Source organism: Didymosphaeria variabile, assembly GCF_027946475.1.
Source record: "Didymosphaeria variabile strain IMI 356815 chromosome Unknown scaffold_8, whole genome shotgun sequence".
NCBI classification, from domain to species: domain Eukaryota; kingdom Fungi; phylum Ascomycota; class Dothideomycetes; order Pleosporales; family Didymosphaeriaceae; genus Didymosphaeria; species Didymosphaeria variabile.
The window spans coordinates 810,845-830,129 of record NW_026611627.1 but is presented as its reverse complement, the minus strand read 5'-3'; the positions used below and the strand labels follow the sequence as shown (position 1 = coordinate 830,129).

The following is a 19,285-nucleotide window of genomic DNA, read 5'->3' as shown; positions in this document are numbered from 1 at the left end:
GTGTGGGGTCTTGGATCGTGATTACCTCATTAGGTTTAGCGCAAACATTTAGTAAAATAGCCCACCACGACCACAAAAAGCATTCCGGCTTCGGAACCAGTCCGAAGCATACAACCACTCGCCAACCATGGAGTTCACTAAGCTAACTGAGCTGGAGCTACCGGCCGCATTCGATGCACATGTGCACTTGAGAGATGGCGAGATGTCGCAGCTCGTTACGCCGACGATTCGACAGGGTGGTGTGAATCAGGTGTATGTCATGGTATGATCCCTTCGCTTCCCCGCATACTCCACCTTTACGAAAGTTAGAACAGCTTTTCTTATATCTTGATTTCCTAGCATACAATACTGATGCATCGTTGTAGCCGAACTTAGTCCCGCCCGTTACCACAGTGCAGCAATGTCTCGAGTACCGTGACCGGCTGAAGGCCATCGAGCCCAACGTCGACTACCTCATGTCTCTATATCTCCATGAATCAATCACCCCCGACGTGGTCCGCGAAGCGAAGAAAGCCGGCATCACAGGCGTAAAGTCCTACCCCGCCGGCGTCACAACCGTAAGCCTCCCTCCCCTTCCCCTTCACCCACGCTAAACTAACCCACCTAAAGAACTCCTCCTCCGGCGTCATCTCCTACGAAGCCTTCTACCCCGTCTTCGCGGAGATGGAAAAACAAAACATGATCTTGAATCTCCATGGCGAAGTCCCGTCTACGCCTTCTCATGCGAAGGTTGAGAAGGAGGGGCTGCTATTACTATCCTCAACGCAGAGCCCGCTTTTTTGCCTACACTCACCTCCCTGCACGAAAGGTTTCCTAAGCTGCGCATCATCCTCGAACACTGCAGCACAGCCGCTGCCCTCGCCGCCGTGCGCGCGTGTGGTCCCACGGTTGCAGGAACCATCACGGCGCACCACCTCTCGCTCGTCATTGACGACTGGGCGGGCGACCCGTTCTGCTTCTGTAAGCCAGTAGCGAAGACGCCCGAGGATAGAGATGCGCTGCTGCAGGCTGTGGTGAGGAGCGAGGGGAGGTTCTTTTTGGGGACGGATAGCGCGCCGCATGATCAGGGGAAGAAGAGGGGGAGGACAAGGTGGCGGCGGGGTATTTACGCAGGGGATGCGGTGGGGTATGTTCTTGATGCCCTAGAGAAGGGTGTGGCGAGGGGTGTGGTTAGGGAGGAGGAGATCAGTCTGGAGGGGCTGGAGGGGTTCTTTGGGGGTGGGGAGGAAGTTTTACCAGGTGAAGAATGAGCGGAATGAGCGCGTTGTATTGAGGAAGGGAAAGGGAAGGTGGTTGATGTGCTGGAGAAGGATGGTATCAGTGTGAGGGTTGTGCCGTTTAGGAGGGGCGAGGCGACGTGGAGTGTGGAGTGGAAGTAGAGCCGCTGAATGGGGAGTCGGTAGACACGGCACGAAGCTATAGTTTGATAGTCGAGAGCACAACAACATCAGAACAGTACTCGTACAGGACTAATTCCCATGATCTTTTGTGCAAGATTTCAAGCATGCTACTCCCCTTATCAAAAACCGCCTACACACATCCACCACAAAACATCACACCCCTATCCCCCACCCTTCGCCCAAGCTCAAACATCCTCCTCCGTCTCCCGCCATCACTCCCAAGCCACGCCTCCTCCCCGGCCTTGCTCACACCCTCCTCATCAACAACCAGCCCCTACCCCCTTCCATCACCTTGTATGAATTCCCTACAAGGCGCCTTCCCCAGGCTAGGTCTCGGATGCGGTATACGTCGATGTGGACCATGGCGTTTGCTATATCCTTTGTGCTTCTCTCTTCCCCGGCGTCGTCCGTTCGGAAACCAAGTGCCTCCGCTTGTTTCAAGGAACTCACCTTTCTATTATGTTTCAAATACTTTCATGGTGTTGCACAAGCGTAAGACTGGGCATAGTAACAGGCGTCCCACTGAATGCTATCGCGCGCTTAAACACAGGCCTGCGCGTCGTTTTCACGGCGATGCTCTCCCCGCCTGCACTCTGTCCCATCACACTCACATTTGAAGCTTCGCCACTAACATCACCAATATATCTTCTAATCCAGTGGTCTAGGTAAAGATGATTCGCACAGCCGAGGAAGAAGGCGCCACTGGATGAAGACTTACTGGGAGTTTTGCGTCGGGACGGATGTGGGCTGAGGAATCGAGACTTGATGGAGGGAGGTGGATAGAGAGGCTCAGACAGTCTTCAGCTTACTCTTCGTCGGTGGGGAGGTTATCCGTGGGCAATAGAATATTTAAGACATCGTCTATAACGCTGATTCTAGGCTAGATGCTTAAGGAGCCGAGGGCTGTGGCGTCGAAGACGTAATTACTGCATCTTATGCATTTACGCAGGGACTGTAGAGGTTCGGCGCGTGCGAAGCGCTAGGGTATAGTAGCATATAGTAGGCCGAGGAGCTTAACTATAGAGGTCGCTGGGTCTCGTAGACCTCGGATCGCGCCAAGTGAGGCGTGCTTGAGAATGGTATGTTGCATTTCTGAGTCCATTTTGCAAGGTGAGGTGCATGGCCTGCTACATGTTGGCGTTCGGTCTGGCGTTGTCGACGACGTGTCTTGACGTCAAGAAGGATGGTGGCGGTGGCGTCCATTTCAGCAGCGTCTACCTTTCGTCAAATGCGAAGAGCGATAATGGTAAACACTGGATGGCTTTCGTTGTCTCCTTCACTTCGAAACACGTATGAAGACAACTCCTCCTAGGATGTCGTCTAGCATGACCAGTTATCCCAGCCTTGTGCTACCCTCTCTCGCTACCAGCGTTTAGGGTCCCTTCCCGGACTTACCCACCTACAATCCATCCTTACCTCTTACAACATTATCATGGAAACCACCGCTGCTGTGCCCGAACTGCACCCAAAAAGCTGGTTTCGCGACCGATATCTATCACACCCCAAACCTGCTTCCTGCGACCCACCCAACCCCAAGCTCCAATCGTCCCGTCCCCCACCCCATCCAACCCGCCCAACCGCCCATAGCAGCCTCCCACGTTGCCCTATCGTGTCCTGACAAGCCTAAAAAGACAGGGAACGCCACTAATGCGCGCATCCCCGCTACCGTAGGTATGACATTTGCCAAGCCTACCCTGCCCTGCTTCCTACCTAGGTATACCTCTACATCACCCTACCTTCATATTTCCTGTCAAAATCAAAACCGCGAACCCAAACCTCTATCTAAACCTCCTGCTCTGAATTCATACCCACGCCCCTAAAATGTACCACACCGACACACAAGCCTTCCAACGCCTCCACTCGTATTCTCATCCCGAAGCTCCGCCCGCGCGAACAGAGCCTCAGTCCCTAGCGCCAGACATCCAGGGTGCGATGGAGCGCGAGAAGAGTGCACAGGAGTGGAGGACAGCGCAGGACCAGAGGGAAGGTATGCGTGATACGGGTACGTATTTGAAAGTAAGAAGAGAGGGTGAGGTGCGTTAACTGAATTTGGGTGCAGATGTTAAAGAGGTTGCGGAAGAGGCGTCTAAACGAGGGCTTTGATGTGATAGATGGATGGTTTTTTGTGTAAGTGAAGGAGTAATGCAGCGCGTGTGGGGAGATGATGCGGCTTTATGGTCGACTTTTTATTTTCTTTTCCGTGGCTATCTATCATCATATTAACTGTTCAATGCTCCAACAAACCGTACGTTGGACCCGCGGTGTCACGTGAATAGCTGCCTGTGCAGGCGCATTTAGATGGTCTGACACACTCACTTGTACATATCACGCATTTGTTGAAGAATTCTGATTGAACCATTCTCATCTTTCCATTTCGGTCTCCTTTACTAGCTGCACTAACGCCGAGTATAATACTACAAGCTGTGCGCGTATCCGAATGCACATCCACTGAGAAGAAAACGCCACATAAAGAAAAAGGGGTATAACTCGTGTAAATCAAACGCCGACATTGCCTAATGCGCATGCTTGTCCTCCACGCCATGTACATGCCATTCGTGAAGGGTATCGTATTTATGCCGGTATGTATGGATGCTTGGCGACAAGCGCCTATGTGCTTTATGAAAATGTGCTGTTGTGAGGTGTGCGTTTATAGATCTCGCCGCTCGCGTTTCTGGTTCTTCTGTCTTTTGGAACTTTCCTGGAGGGCAGTGGTGATCGACTCGCGCGTGCGGCTGCGCTTCAACTTGGCCCGCGGAGACATGCTACCGCTTGTGGTGCTCTGTCTCTTTACCCTACTCCCCCTCCTCGGCTGCTCGCCTTCCTCGTCGAGGGCCGCGACGATAGCATCTGCTGGGCTATTGAAACCGCTCCCACCGCCGGCTGTGGCGGCTGAGCTGCCAGCGGGGATGTCATTGGCGAGGCGATCAGCTAATGCAGCGTCGTACTCGCGCTCCGAAGCGATGATGGAGAGCGGGTCCATTTGGCGGGCAGTCGCGAGGAGGTCAATTGAGCCATCATCAGAACTGTCATCTTCCTCTTCCTCATCAGCGGAGTCGTCCGATGCGGTTGACAGCTCCCTTCGCATGGGAGATACATTGAGCATGTGGAGCGCGGTTACCGGTCCATCGTTCTCCGAAGAACTGGCAGTCGAAGGGTTGGAAGACACGTTGGATTCGAGGTCCGAGTCAACGTCTCCAGATGAAGCCGAGTCGAACGGTAGGAACGATGCGGGCGGAAGTGTCGAATTTGGCAAGGTTCGACGAGATGCAGAAAGAATCTCCTCTTTAATCACGTGCTGCTGCTTCGGGGAAGATGCCCCAGCTTCTGGAGATGCGCGCTGATTGAGAGCGTTCTGGATATTCTTTTGGTAAGGTTGTGACTTGCGGTGAGTAGTACTTGTAACAGCTGGGGAGGTCTGCTGCTGTGAGCGACGCACGCGGATGGAGAAGTTGTCCTCTGGATGCACTCCACCCAGCCCGGAGGCCTCGAACTCCATAGCATCAGGGCTCTCCGTTCCGTTGTCATCTTTGAGGGCGTCTGGCGAGAAGTTCATTTCCTCGCTACTCGAAAAGATCTGACTACCCTCCCGAGAGTCGATGTCCATCATGGTCGTTTCCAGCGGACCGCGCCGTTCTGAGTTATCGGAACCCTGCCTGCGAAGACCGTCTCTTGGGTTAGAAGCAGAAACCCCGATAGGGTGGCTCGTGATGTTATCATAAGAATCCGGGGCGTGACTCGCAATGCCGCGGCTGTCTCCTGTCAGATCAGTACAAAATTTTGCTTTACTGTAGAAGATAATGGGTCCGTCGTTGCGTCGTCGTTTGGAAGAAGCACTCTGCATGTTCGAACTACCCAAGCCGGAAGAGTCACCGGTTTGCTGGGGCTGGAACGGAGATTGGCTTGAGGATCCTACATCACGCCCATAGGAGTCTTGCTCATAGTCGGAGTCCTCTTCGTGGAAGAACAAAGGTGTGTAGGAGAATTGATTTCGTTCCTTTTCCTTCTGCTTGCGAGCGAGCCGTGCTTTTGCTCGTTCGGAGTTCATAGACCTGTCCGTGCTGCCACTTCCTCCAGTCTTGAGGTACTTCGACGGTGATCTGCTGTTGCCATTCGGGTCGTACGGAGAATCATTCCCTTGGTACTCTGAGCTGGAGCCAGTACTGCTCAGCGTAGCATCTGGCTCTCCTTTCCATCTGATCTTCCGGCCGTCGTGCGATAGCTCAAACGTGTTGCTGTATTCAGTGACGGCCTGCTTGACGAACTCCGGGGTAACATTAAGCGTATGGAGCTGTGCCATATTAATCAAGAGGTTGAGATATATCCACCCGTGATCATCTTCTGGCGAATCTCCGGACATCATGTCTGGAGGAGTGAATCCGAGATGTCGAATGTAATCCATGTTATCGGAAGGGACCTGAGCGCGGTAAGGGTCGAGGTCTAATGGTCTTGTGGGCCGTTGGTCGGGAGATCCAGAGCCGGCAAAGTCTTGCTCACTAACACGGAAGTTCGGGCGCAGCTTTTGCAAAGCTTCCTGTACCGGAGCCTCTTGTTGTCCAGTAATGTCTTCATCGTCCGCCCGTACAGGCATAATACGTGCTTCACGATTACCCTCTGTCTTGGCACGGTGACCTGCTGCTTCTTTAGCACGGCGATCGGCCGTGGCAGCTGATTGGGCAACCTCCTCTTGCTGCATTGGCTGTGGGTGACTACCAGGCGCCGATCGCTTCCCCGCGAAAATCTGCTCTAAGCGACGCACCACCAACCTCTTCTTCGACTTATCGGTCATCGGCGTGTGGCTCTTCGGCATCAAGCCCTGAGGGATGTCATGCAAGTACGACTGGATGCTCTGTTGCTGTTGGTTGTACTGCGACTTCGTCATGCGGCGGTTGTCCCTGTCGTTGCTGGAAGCGGTGTTTGAAGGTTGATTCGAACGAGCCGAATTCGAGTTATGACCGGACATGGATGCATAGCCAGACTCAGCGAAACGGGATGCATCGGTCTTTTGGGCATCGAACGGGGGCGGTTGGGAAGAGACGGCGGGGTAGCCTGCTTCTGACTTATTATCCAGATCGGCAGCAAACTTGCGTAGGGTTTCCTCGAGCTCTCTCTTCTTGTGATCAGGGAGACCATGAAAGCGCACTTCGAAGAGCTTCTCATCTTGTAAGTGTGAATCATGTAGCTTCTCATATTTTTTCAACTTCTGCTTCAGTTTCTTGTTTGCGACAGTCAGATCATCGATGACACTCCGGAAGTCCTCTACGCTTTCGCTGTTCATATGGCCGTCCCCGGGGCGATATGGCATAGTCGTCGTTCGCTGGTACAGACTGTCTTGCACGTTGCCATCCGGTGGGGTCTCGGACGAGGAAGAATTGTGCAGGAAGAACGGTGGATCATCTAAGTCGTTATGCTTAGCATGTCTATGAGTAGGTAACATGCGATACTTACTTTCCAAGTTGTTGTTACTCTGCACCGCATTGTTGGTGCTCTCAAACCACCTCCCAGCATCGCTGCTTTCTCCCGAGCTATTCTTGTTGGACAGGATCTGGGGCGACACGCTCGAGGGCGGATTGGCCTTGTCGCTGGCGCCAACATTGGGAGAGCTCACGCTCGAGGGTTGCGGTTGGTAGAAGGTAGGGGCTTTCGGTGGGTTGCGAGCCGTGGGAGAGCTATGGCGGAGGGAGACAGACTTGTGCGCTGGAGGTCGGCGGGGGTGGGGCGTCTGACGCTGAGGCGGTATCGTGCCCGGGGGGTGCGTCCATGTTGTCTTTCATTGTTGAAGCTTCTTGCTGACTATGTGCAGGACATGCTCTCAAGGAACTAGAGAAGCCCCGATCGCTACTTGCAGCCGGATCGTCAGTCAAGGAGTAGGATCGTGCCGAAGATGCGGGTTGTCGCTCAGGGTAGGTGGGTACAGGTCGGGTTGCGGCACGCTTGCATAGAAAGATTATGTTGCGCGCTGTATGCTTTCAAAAACAGGGCAGCAGAAGCGTAGGAATTGCAATATGGAGGACGACAGCTTTGTGGACTCGGATGGCTGGGGCCGCGGACGCAGATGGTAGGGATCGAAGATGGCACTGGCACTGGATGATCAGGCGCGGGCCCCCCAACGGCGGGCGTAAGGGCAGAAAGAGGCTCCCATGATGGTCGCGGGATCTTGGGTGTGGGCTGTCAACGATTCTCTAGCGATTTCAAGATGCCAAGACCACTGCCTCAGATCGGACCTCTGAGCTCGCGAAAGCAGTGGCGTTCCTGGCCTGCCTGCAACAGGGCTAACCGGCCTAGACCCATCGGCCGACATGCATCGACGATGGCTTGTGTCTGCAACATCTCACGCCGCCTGATGTGTGCAGGTGGTCCCCGCTGTCTGCACCGATGTCGAGCGCAATAATCGATGATCGCGACCTTGTTTGGAATACTTCGCGGCCCGTTTTCGCAATGCGGTCGTCGGACAGCCAGAACGCAATGGTGCCGATTTGCTCACCCTGCCCACCGTTCCGTCGTGGCAATCAATCATGAACATCACGCCGGCCAGACTCGTGCCCTGGTGGTGTTCCACACAACAATGCACGCCGTCGAAGAGCAACGACAACGCAACGGGTAGACCCGCCGCACAGGGCTGAGAGAAATCTTGGCTCGCCAATAACCGTATAGGCCAATCACCATCACGGCAACCAACTGTGTCGGAGCCACCAGCGACGATGCCCCATAATATGACGTCATATGCTCTGTGACTGCCGGATCTACTGGACCCTGAGTTGTGCGCGTGCGCGCTATTGGTCGGCGCAGAATTGGGATGAGCTGAGCATCGCATTGTTGGACCCTTGGATATTCACCTCGGATGCGCTATGCGGACCAATGAGAAGCTGAGCGCAATGGGATCACGATTGCTTGCAGCAGCTGAGAGGGCGTGGTCCGCAGATTACGTCATTGCACTTGATCGTGGCCTCAATATGGCGTCTGGCCCAGAGTTTTGCATTCTCGAAACTTCTATCTTTTATGGGCTGATGTGGTCGCTGCCCAGCTGTGGTCAGCAAGACGGCAATCATCGAGGTTGGGCCGGAGCAAAACAGCGCATTGCGAATGAGAACGGACGCCGTGGTTGAAGTCCGGGTAGCGGACTAGCTGGCTAATTGCTACGTGTCGCGGAAACGGCAGCGCCTCCAGATCACTCAAAATTGGAGGCATCGCACTCAGGTACCAGACGCAGGACTGCCACGTGTAAGTAGAATGGGCTAATCGAACTCATCCATGTGAAACGTAACACCATCGGCGATGGATGAGTACCGTGTCGCGATGGTCCCTGATGTTGAAACATACCGAGCTAGTACTGAGTGTCGAGCTCATGTGCTCTTGAATGTGATAGTACATGATACCGTACAGTAATGAACCATGCCTTCGATCCTCCTACAACGCATGAAGACACCAATTCGACACACAAGCAAGCCATTGTTGTGCGAGGCGACGGCGATGCGCGCAAGAGGCCTGTCAACGCTTGTCATTGCCCTCCAACCGTCGCGACGGCCGACATCGTAACCGATCGCATCGCCGATGTATGAGCATGAATTGCCATACTGAACCAACTTGATTGCCATATCGTACCAACTTGGGACGATCCTCGCATCTAGACCGCTCAGACGCGCATTCCCTTGCTCCTGAGAACGTTGACCGCCGAGTGCCGTGTGTAGTCCGTCCACTCAGTCAGAGCTCCAATGAATCCTCCAATTTTCATGACGTCTCCCAACCTCGAGTCCAAGAATTTTTCGGTCTCGATGAAATCTTTCGACGTATCCTGAGTCATGAATACTTCAGTCGCGGAATAAATGGCAGACAAGCTAGCGCGCTTGGTATACCAGCTGCTGTCTACGCTTTCATCGCCGGCAAGATACCACATCTCGTCTGCCAGGCGAGCTAATTCGGCTAGAGAGGCTGGGGCGTAGGAAGGTTGTGCCATGATTGCGAGAGCCTGCTGTTGTTAGCCGCATGTTTCTTGCATGTCTCAAACCCTCTTCTGGAGCTTTAAACGTGCCTCTTGCCAGCGATGTATTATAGGCTCGTTGGCCCGCAGTCGCGCCAGTGTCAATGTGCGCACTTTTGATCCAGTGCCCAGTTTCTTGCCCTGCTCGCCTGCAGAGGGAAATTGTACTGAGTTCTTCAGCGCTAATCTTTGGCTGACGAGATGGTAGTTGATGAGATCGAAAACGCCGCGCGGAAGCAGGTTCGTAGACACGTCCATGTAGCCGGCATCGCGTGCTCCGAGACGGAGGGCATCCGCTGTGAATCCGTAGCTTGGTACATGCGAGAGGGCGGCAGAGAGGATGGCGGACTCGGCGGGTGGGAACGGCGGAGGTGAGTTATATTCATAAGAGTGATAACAGCATCGCTGTCTCCATGTAGTTGCAGGACGACGTGAGGCTGCTCGGAATGTTCCGAGAAGCACACTAGAGGTTCGCCTAGAAGCCATTGTGGTGGGGTGGGATGGGAAGTGAACGTCGTGGTTAGATCTTGATCGATGGGGAGAGCTCCATCAAGCTTCCCGCATCGCCAAGAGATCAAGCAAGATCCAAGCACCTGTCGATCAGGAACGCAGAACGGTGCCACATTTCTGCGTGCAGGCGAGCGGGGAAGGCCCGGCAATTGCCACTGTCACACATGGTTTCGTTCGGCAGCTCTAGAATGGTGTTTCTGCGGCTGTGGTGGAGCAAGCTGCAGATGTTCGAATGCTGACCTCGGGACGCGGGGGCCGGGGGCTTAAACACCACGTGATTTCGCTTCGACGCGTCTCGAACGCGTCGCACTTTCACCCGCATTGCCACCTCACTCGTCATCATCAACATCAATCGAGAACCTCTCACGCGTGGGGCTCTTGCTGTTCGATATTCAGGAACCGTTTTGCATTCTATCGTTACATCGTGACTTTGCCACCGTCCAGACATTTGAAATTCATTCCCTTTTTGATCTGTAGGGCAATCTTTGAGCACTTCGATCATAGACCTAAATTCTAATCATGCCGCAGACTACAGTGTTCTCGATTCTCAGCCGCGTGGCATCATTCCATTGCACGAATTCCGTACCCACCCTGCACTCCTCCGCCCGCCGTATCGAGAACGCTCCGTCCATAACCTCAATTTGAAATCTCGAAGAACCCTGTAGGCACCATGGCACGCCCCAAAGCCGCCCCGAGCGAGTATGAGCGCAAGCGGCAAGAGAACATCGCAAAGACTCAAGCGCTACTGCGCAACCTAGAAATGGAGGCGGCTCAGGCCGGCCTCGGCCCAACCGCAAAATCCGCCTCCACCACCAAAGCCAGCAGACCGAAGAAGCCAGCCCCAAAGAAGATCAAGCAGGAAGAGGTGGCTCCGCGGCGCACATCATCCCGTCTCAAGGGTATCGAAGCGGATAGCGAAACGGCGAAGCGCAAGGCGGAAGAGGAACATGAGGCGAGGAGGGAGGCGGACAAGGCGAAGAGACAGCGTATTAGTGATGCTTTTAATTTTGGGGATATATTGGTTGCGGGGAAGGGGGGAGATGCGATAACGAGTTTGCTGAATGTTGTGGGGCCGGCGAATCCTTATGAGCGGACGTTTGATGTAGATGATGTTAAGGAGACGTCGGACAAGGAGCTTCGAGCGTTAAGAGAGAAGATGAGTGGATTGGAGTTGTGGCCCGAGTACGAACCAAACGAGCTGAAGATCACTCCTGAGCGCATTGTAAGTTGTTCGATTAGATTTCAATGTTTACATGTAAACCATTTCTTCAATGTACAGCTACTGACTGCGATCCAGTACGCCCTAGGCCTGCACCCCACCACCGAAAAACCCCTCGTCTTCGCCGGCGACAAACTAGGCAACCTCGGCATAATCGACGGCTCGCAAAAAGCCACAGAAATCAAAGTCGAAGACGACGAAGACGCAGACGTAGAAGGCCCCTCCATCACAACGCTTAAACCGCACACCCGCACAATCCACACCTTCCAATTCAGCCCCCACGACGCAAACGCCCTCTACTCCGCCTCCTACGACTCTTCCGTGAGAAAACTCGACCTCGCAAAAGGTGTCGCGGTGGAAATCTACGGCCCGAAAGATAGCGATGAAGACGCGCCCCTCTCAGGGGTTGAAATCTCAAAGAATGATCCGAACATGCTGTACTTTTCCACGCTCGACGGCCGCTTTGGCATCTACGACATGCGCACGCCTGCACAAAAAGCAGCTGGTCTCGAAATCTTCCAGCTCTCCGAGAAGAAGATCGGAGGGTTTAGCTTACACCCGTTACAACCGCACCTCGTGGCAACCGCCTCGCTAGACCGCACGCTCAAGCTGTGGGATCTGAGGAAGATAAATGGGAAGGGCGAGTGGCGGCTCCCCGCGCTGGTCGGCGAGCATGAAAACCGCCTCTCGGTGTCGCATGCAGCGTGGAATGCAGCGGGCCAGGTGGCGACCGCGAGCTACGACGATACCATCAAGATCCACGATTTCTCCAGTTGTGCAAGCTGGAAGGCGGGACATACATTGACGAACGACGAGATGAAGCCCAGCGCTGTCATCCCGCATAATAACCAAACGGGGCGGTGGGTCACCATCCTGCGGGCGCAGTGGCAGCAGTTCCCCGAGGATGGCGTGCAGCGCTTTTGCATAGGGAACATGAATCGTTTTGTGGATGTGTACACGGCGAAGGGGCAGCAGTTGGCGCAACTTGGAGGAGAAGGCATTACGGCAGTGCCGGCGGTGGCGAAGTTCCATCCGTCGAGGGACTGGGTTGCTGCGGGGACGGCGAGCGGGAAGTTGTGTTTGTGGATGTAGTTTCAATTCTTGGCTCTTGCCGCTTTAGATATCCATGTTAGGAAGTTACGCCTAGATACCTGTCCGAGGGGAAACGCAATGCTAAAACCAACATTGATCAGAACATTAGACTTGTGTAGGACATTGCTTCTGCTGCAGTCAGCCACAAACACCCACCCAGCAAGCTCTGAATCTATCACTCCAAAACGCGTAACCAGTATCCGAAAAGTTCAACCCGCAAAAAGAGGGCGTTCTTGTCGGCTTGCATGGTTCGAACTAACGAACTCTAACTTCCGCACAGGCGAACTGTATGACCGTCTTCCTCAGCAGAGTTCGTCGGAGGCTACGTAAGCTACACGCCAACTACATCTCTGTAATTCTGATGAAAGTAAAGGGAATTAACGGGTATATATAGTAGTAAAAAGGGAGAGATATGGCGGAGGTGAGTGAAGGGTAGCAAACAGGCAGAGATATGGCGGAGGTGAGTGAAGGGTAGCAAACAGGCAGAGATATGGTGGAGGTGAGTAAAAGGTAGCAAAAAGACAAAGATATGGTGGAGGTGAATGACAGAGCCACCTAGGTAAGCTTGGGTATGGCATAAAGTCTCGCCAACACATTGTAATGGGTTTTCCTAGTCGATCGATTGGTAATTCTTTCCTCAGTCCACGAGATGTAGGACATTTGTTAGAAGACATGATATGACAGGATGATTCGGTTTAGCCACGTCGAAGTATGGTGGGGGGGTTGGTTCGATATGGTATTCTTGCATTATCATTATACTCTCGGGCCGTAATTCATTACTCTTTTATTCCTCCTGCCAGCTCTTCCTCTTCCCCCTCTTAACCTTCATCCCACTCTCTAGTACTGCCACGCGGCCGCATCCGAAGCGTTATCTGCACACTGTCAGTCACATTTCCTCTACTCTCCCCACCACTACACAAACTTACAAGTGACCGCACTGAAGCCCAAGCACCCATCGCTCGGCGCCGTGAAGTTCGCAATCTGACCATACACCTGCCACGACTCCGTCTCGTTCCTAGGACACGCGACTAATCCATCGTCGAAGGAGAGACTGCCGAGGTTGCTTCCGTCGTTGCGCTCCGTTTTATTCCAGCCGTCGAGCACACTGCCTTCGGGGATGTAGGCAGAGTGTGCTACAGTGTAGCTCAAGGTACCATCTGGCGCGACGTATACTATTTCCCAAGACCTGTTAGCACGTAACACCGGATTGAGGCTTGAATTGAAAAGACGTACCTTGCTGTCCACCCGGAACAACAACACCCAGGCTGAGCGACACATTTCCGCCTGCAAGCGTGGTTGTGTTCCCGGGGTAGTGGGCGCATGTCTCATTGCCGATGGCGGCGGAAGGGCAGTACCCTGAGGCGGTTCCACCGAGGAAGAACTTCCCGCCGTTGGCTTGCAGAGGAAGGAAGTGGATGGGCGAGGCGCTGCGGGAAGATATGACGCTGAAGTAGGCGGGGGCCTGTGCGAAGACGCAGGCGGCCAACGTAGACAGAGCTGCTATGGACTTCATGTTGCTCAATATGTATCGTGTATCCTAACGGTAAAGCGAGCGTGGAATAGCTGGTAGTTCCTGGACGTGTCGTGAGGTTTGGAGAAGCGCTGGCTGCAATGATGGTGAAGAAAAGATGGAAGATGTAGGATCCTTATATGCAGACCAGGCGTCCCATGCAGTGAGGGGCAAACATCGCAGCGGCCCTGCCACTCCAAATATTAACTTACCCACCGAAGCTAACAAACCAGCCTCGCAATCCACTTGACGGGACGCGCGCAACCCGTAACCGTGGCCGTTGCTGCCGTAGCGTTCCGCAGCGGCGTAGCCGGCACGCTCATCACCATTCCCATCCGAGGCCCACGTTGCATCGTCATGGCGCGAGATGCCCGATCGGCGGTTTGATAGCCACACACGCAGGGTCCAACCCCCGTCACCCATCTCTACGAAACGATAGCTCGCGTGTTTTGGTGGTCGCGTACATCCCTGCGCACCTATCCTACTCATTTTAGGAAATTTCGATAGTCGACATCGTTTGTGGGTGAGGATATGATCAGCAATTGCTGTCCGCGACGTGGGGCGGCGATCTTGCGGAAGACGTCATCAGTGGCATGTAGAGATGCTGATGGAGGGCCTTGAGCTGAGCCTCAGGGCGACGTTGTGTGACAACCGTTAGAAACGCCTTTGAACGGATGGGGCTTGCTGACGGTTAAGAACGATGTCGAGTGCGAGGTAAGATCCTTGCATTGAGAGTGCATACAATAGCGTTACCATGCTTGCTTGTGGCGGAATACCACACCTTATCTTAGCTCGACTTTACAATTCGCCTAAGAATAGAGATAGTAGCAACGTGACCAGCTTCGTGCGTATATAGCTCGCTTTGTAAGGTCTCCTTCTGGACGACTAGAACATTGGCGGCGAACGTTGTAAAGTGCTGCTGTATTGACTGCCATGAGTGTGGGAGGGTACTGGGCGAACTGTCTGCTTACTTTCGGGGCGTGCAACAGATGAAGTGACACTCTGAACGCTCAGTCATCGTAACACTAGGTGCTCGGGCTCGTTGGGTGACATCACTTGTTCTGCGCAGCCCGTCGCCTTTCGATATTGGTGAGACATTCTGTCCTGTCTTTTCGCTTGTTCCAAGAATTGTTCGCCTGCTCACCTGACACGGTTAGTTGATCGACAAAAGTCTCAGACTGAAGCTAGAGTTCACAATTGGTGACATTGGCGATTGTGTATGATCAGATCACGGTTGTTTGGTGTCTGGGCATGTCGTGGGAGAGTCCGCCGATGCACGAGCTTGGAAAACTGCGTCTGGCGTGGATATGGAAGGCACAACGGGTATAGCTTATTGGCTCAGGAAACAACGCCCAGTAAATGAACAAAGAGGGAAGCCGTCAACAAGCGTTAACAAACACGCTGCTAAGAGGCATTGAGGGAAGTTGAAAGGTTCGTTTGCTATGTACAAATCCCCGCATAACGCCATGATGCATTAAACCAACAGTCGTGTCTACACTATTCGGCTAAGGGTTTTTCACCCAGGGAAGGCTGAAAGTGCCAACCCAGTCCTCGACCTCCTTGCGGAGCGAGACGATGTCAGTGATATCCTCACCTTCGCCCACGTACTCCTTGAACGCGGCAACGCTGCCGGGGGCTTTCCTGCCGTCCTTCTCAGCCTTGGCCTTCGCCTCTTTGTCAAGCTTTTGCGTGATGCCGACAGCACGGTGGACGACATCAGCAACGCGCTTGAAGTCCTCGCCCTGGAAGCCGCGCGTGGTCATCGCGGGCGTACCCATGCGCAGACCACCGGGCTTCATGGCGGACTTGTCACCAGGAACGGTGTTCTTGTTGCTGGCGACGCCGACCAGCTCAAGGATGCGCTCAACGCGAGCGCCATCGACGCCCTTGTCCTTCAAGTCGATGAGGACGAGGTGATTGTCAGTGCCACCGCTGACGATCTTGTACCCAAGACCTCCCTCCTCCTTGGAGTTGCCTAGTCGCTCCGCGAAGGCCTTTGCATTTGTAAGTACGGTCTGCTGGTAGTCCTTGAACTCTTTTGTCTGTGCTTGAGCCAACGCGACAGCCAACGCCGTGATGGTGTGATTGTGAGGGCCACCCTGATGTCCAGGGAACACCGACATGTTGATCGGACCTTCGAGGTCATACTTCTCCTCGACGCCCTTCTTGTCAACCCGCCTGACGCCCTTGCGGTAGAAGATCATAGCGCCACGGGGACCGCGTAGGGACTTGTGAGTCGTGGTGGTCACAATATCAGCATACGGGAAGGGAGAAGGAATAACGCCAGCAGCGACCAGCCCTGATATGTGGGCCATGTCCGCAAGTACATAAGCGTTGACACTGTCTGCAATCTTCCGAACCTTCTCGTAGTCGATCAGACGGCTATAGGCGGATGTTCCCGCAACAATGACTTTCGGGCGGTATAGGTTCGCCAGGAAATCCATCTGTTCATAGTCGATGAGGCCAGTCTTCTCATCTAGCCTGTATGGAAGCGTCTCGTAGTACTTGGATACTGCAGAGATCTTCTTGGTGGGTGTCTGGTAGCCGTGCGACAAGTGGCCGCCGTGGGGCAGGTCGAGACTGAGGATGCGGTCGTGGGTATTGAGGATTGCGGAGTAAGCGTACAGGTTCGCAGGAGAACCAGAGAGGGCTTGCGGGAATACGTTAGCTGGGAGATCGCAACTGTGACCGAAATTGACTCACGCTGCACGTTGACACCCCATTCTGCTTCCTTCAGACCAAAGGCCTGGAGTGCTCTTTGCTGGCAGAGCCTCTCTGCCTCATCGATCCACTCGTTGCCACCATAGTATCGTGCTCCAGGGTAGCCCTCAGAGTATTTGTCTGTTTGACGCGTCAGACCATGTCCGTGGCGTGATATTGGGGAACATACTCTGCATTACACTGCCGAGTGCATCGAGAACGGCTTGCGATGTGAAGTTCTCCGAGGGAATGAGGTTGATGAAGTGCTTCTGGCGGTTCTTCTCCTGTGGTTCGGGACTGGTAAGTCTGGTGTAAGCCAAATCGACAGCAATGGGCGTACATTTTCGATGATCTTGTAGACGGTCGGGTCGATGTCCTCGAGGTTTTGGGACAGAAGCTGGAGATTGATTAGCATGCTGATTACCGACAGCCGCAGCGATACACACCTTGTGCTGGCTGTCCGCCGACGAAGCGTAGCCCCGCCACTGGCGCGGTGACAGTCTGGGATGGTTTGTAGCAATTGCGAACGACGAGCGGGGGCAAAGCTGCCTCAGAGGCGCCCGGCAAACGGTCCTCAGGGTCGCCATTGTGAGGGATTGTGAAGGGCAAAGAGCACGACGGCGTGTCTCCCGAGAATTGATAAAGCCCGTAGCCCTCGAGCTAGAGAATCCCGTCAGTATCCCGTGGCGCGATGGTGAATCGATTCCTATTCGACCGCTGCAACGCCGAGCTGTTGGCCCCCCGCACCAGCCTCTCATGCTCTTTTCCGCTTTCTGCAGCTCTTGCCCGTCGGAGCAAATCGGCCCGGCCCCCGACACGCATTTTTTAACCTCGCGCGTCTGGCTCCCGTCTGCTCTCCATGAACTAAAACCAAGATGATTCAACGCCTTTGAGACAGCTCCATCCTCGCTTTGCAGGCGCAAGCCAGCAGACGCGGGTGCTGCTGACATGCTCCGGGCACCAACCACCTAGAGGAGACAAAGCACTTTATGATTGGTATTAGTTCTGTCCTGCGTTTCTACCCTCAACCGCATCACGGCTCATTGACTGCCCAGAGGAAGACATCAATGCGACGTGTCTTCGCTGGGACTGTGTTTGTACCGTGTCTTTCGTTAATCTCCACATCGAGGCGCTTCCAGTATGTATTTGTAGGACAATGTCAATCTTCTGTTCTATACTGCCCCTTCTTCACCGCTTTCACTCGGTTGTCCAGCTCGCCCTTCAAGCTCGCTCGTGAACGCCAAGGCTGTTTACAATCGCGCCTGCCCTCACGCGACCTCGACACGCTTGTCAACACGCCTGCCTACAAAGTGGCTCGCGCCTTCTGACCTCCAGCTACTCTTAAGCGTGCCCCGCCTGCCACCTCGCAGATTCCACCCCAATACCTCAACGGAGCACAGCACGGCACGGCAGCTCCTGTACCGTTAACCTCAACTTCGCTATAGCAAAGGAACAAGCGCGGACTTCAGCATGGCTTCCGATACCTCCTTCCCGCGCTCTGATAGCGACCGACAAAGCAGCCCAGAGCTCGGAACCTCCAACTTCAAGACCCAATACTCCAAGAAGACCGGCCGACCCATACGCCGCAGTGCGGGCAAAGCGAAACCAACGGCGGGCTATGTTGACTCCAAGGTTATCGAAGACGAGTACGAAGAGCCCATTGAGACGCCCTCAGAAGATGAGGATGGACAGATCAAGCACCAGCAGAAGCGGAAGCGCAAGCGATCGCCGTCTCCTGAACCCCCGCCTCTCGACGACGTGATTCGCAACGAGGCTCCCGACGAGCGATCTGAAGACGAGGATCCGTTTCAGAAGAAGTCAAAGTTACCACCCATTCAGCTTCAATTCAATGTCCCTCTTGGGTTCCACGGCCCGCTGGTGGTGAAGCTGGACCGGAGTATGCTGCTGCAAGATATGGCGTACGACATGCGACCCGGACGCGCAACGAGGAAGATTCTCGCTGAGCCTGCGCCGGAACCCTCAGATGGCCAGAAAAAGCCCCTTGGCTTCGCCGATCTCCCCGCAGAGCTGCGGAATAAAATCTATCGGCATCTCTTCGTCACGGATACGGCCGTATACTTCCCAGATGCCGACAAAATGAGTCGATCAAGCCAGTTCCTAAGCACGTGCAAGCTCGTGCACAACGAGGGGTGCAGTATCCTCTATGGGGAGAACAGGTTCAAGTTTGAGCGCAACTCCAAAACTCGCGGCCCGTTCTGGGAGCCTGTTCCTAAGGAGATCGGCTACAAAGACATCCGCCAATTCCTCAAGATGATTGGCCCAGAGAACTTGCTCTACTTGCGAGACATCAGTCTGTTTCTTAGCGATGCCATACCCAGTGCAACCCCGCATCTCGACCACGAGGCACGCCGATATATTCGCGATGAGCATCTGCTGGACGTGATTCGAACCCTTCGTCAGACCAAACTACGCAAAATCAACATACTCTTCGCAGGACGTCGCACTTTGGCTCGCACGGACACCAGGTTCGTGGATTACTTGATGCAGGTCAAGGCGGACGTGATTGTCAACGACTCGGGCAGTGGCTGGTTCTCTCATTACCGCAAGATCGAGACCTATGTCTGGAAAGAACTGAAAGAGGGCATGACACGGAAGAACAAGCTCTATCTCCCGGAAAAGTAGGATACCCCACGATGCCTGGTCTGCGGGCAGCGTGCCATCAAAGATCAGAATTACCTATCACGGTGTGAGCCAAGACAGCGAAGGTCGAGAACGAACGAGTATCAGACCTACGGGGCGGTCATCGACTCAGGATCTCTCTTCCAAGGTCATTGGCTTTGCACGTCCACTGTCGACACCACTATGGCTTTTGCTCACTTGTTCTCCCCTTGTTGCATGATTCAAAACTGTCTATTCAA

At 54.1% G+C, this 19,285-nt stretch overlaps 7 protein-coding genes across 7 annotated transcripts; 3 read left to right on the top strand and 4 right to left on the bottom strand.

Annotated features, from left to right (window-relative positions):
- Window positions 1-127: 127 nt before the first annotated feature.
- URA4 (dihydroorotase) lies at window positions 128-1,250 on the top strand (the record flags this gene model as incomplete). Its single annotated transcript, XM_056219236.1, has 4 exons — window positions 128-262; window positions 366-557; window positions 610-808; window positions 850-1,250. 4 exons carry the CDS (start codon window positions 128-130, stop codon window positions 1,248-1,250), a joined length of 927 nt encoding a protein of 308 aa, XP_056066363.1.
- A 2,797-nt stretch (window positions 1,251-4,047) lies between these two features.
- N0V89_010493 (uncharacterized protein) lies at window positions 4,048-7,171 on the bottom strand (the record flags this gene model as incomplete). Its single annotated transcript, XM_056219235.1, has 3 exons — window positions 4,048-6,794; window positions 6,846-7,066; window positions 7,125-7,171. The coding sequence occupies 3 exons, from the start codon at window positions 7,169-7,171 to the stop codon at window positions 4,048-4,050; spliced, it is 3,015 nt and encodes a 1,004-aa protein (XP_056066362.1).
- Window positions 7,172-9,030: 1,859 nt separating this feature from the next.
- Window positions 9,031-9,861, bottom strand: COQ9 (Ubiquinone biosynthesis protein coq9, mitochondrial; the record flags this gene model as incomplete). Its single annotated transcript, XM_056219234.1, has 2 exons — window positions 9,031-9,363; window positions 9,427-9,861. 2 exons carry the CDS (start codon window positions 9,859-9,861, stop codon window positions 9,031-9,033), a joined length of 768 nt encoding a protein of 255 aa, XP_056066361.1.
- A 694-nt stretch (window positions 9,862-10,555) lies between these two features.
- Window positions 10,556-12,196, top strand: N0V89_010491 (uncharacterized protein; the record flags this gene model as incomplete). Its single annotated transcript, XM_056219233.1, has 2 exons — window positions 10,556-11,107; window positions 11,183-12,196. 2 exons carry the CDS (start codon window positions 10,556-10,558, stop codon window positions 12,194-12,196), a joined length of 1,566 nt encoding a protein of 521 aa, XP_056066360.1.
- Window positions 12,197-13,108: 912 nt separating this feature from the next.
- N0V89_010490 (uncharacterized protein) lies at window positions 13,109-13,709 on the bottom strand (the record flags this gene model as incomplete). Its single annotated transcript, XM_056219232.1, has 2 exons — window positions 13,109-13,353; window positions 13,430-13,709. The coding sequence occupies 2 exons, from the start codon at window positions 13,707-13,709 to the stop codon at window positions 13,109-13,111; spliced, it is 525 nt and encodes a 174-aa protein (XP_056066359.1).
- Window positions 13,710-15,211: 1,502 nt separating this feature from the next.
- Window positions 15,212-16,993, bottom strand: CBS2 (Cytochrome B translational activator protein cbs2; the record flags this gene model as incomplete). The annotated part of the gene is made up of 5 exons (XM_056219231.1): window positions 15,212-16,356; window positions 16,410-16,547; window positions 16,597-16,690; window positions 16,747-16,803; window positions 16,853-16,993. 5 exons carry the CDS (start codon window positions 16,991-16,993, stop codon window positions 15,212-15,214), a joined length of 1,575 nt encoding a protein of 524 aa, XP_056066358.1.
- Window positions 16,994-17,876: 883 nt separating this feature from the next.
- Window positions 17,877-19,049, top strand: N0V89_010488 (uncharacterized protein; the record flags this gene model as incomplete). The annotated part of the gene is made up of 1 exon (XM_056219230.1): window positions 17,877-19,049. One exon carries the CDS (start codon window positions 17,877-17,879, stop codon window positions 19,047-19,049), a length of 1,173 nt encoding a protein of 390 aa, XP_056066357.1.
- Between the last annotated feature and the right edge of the window lie 236 nt (window positions 19,050-19,285).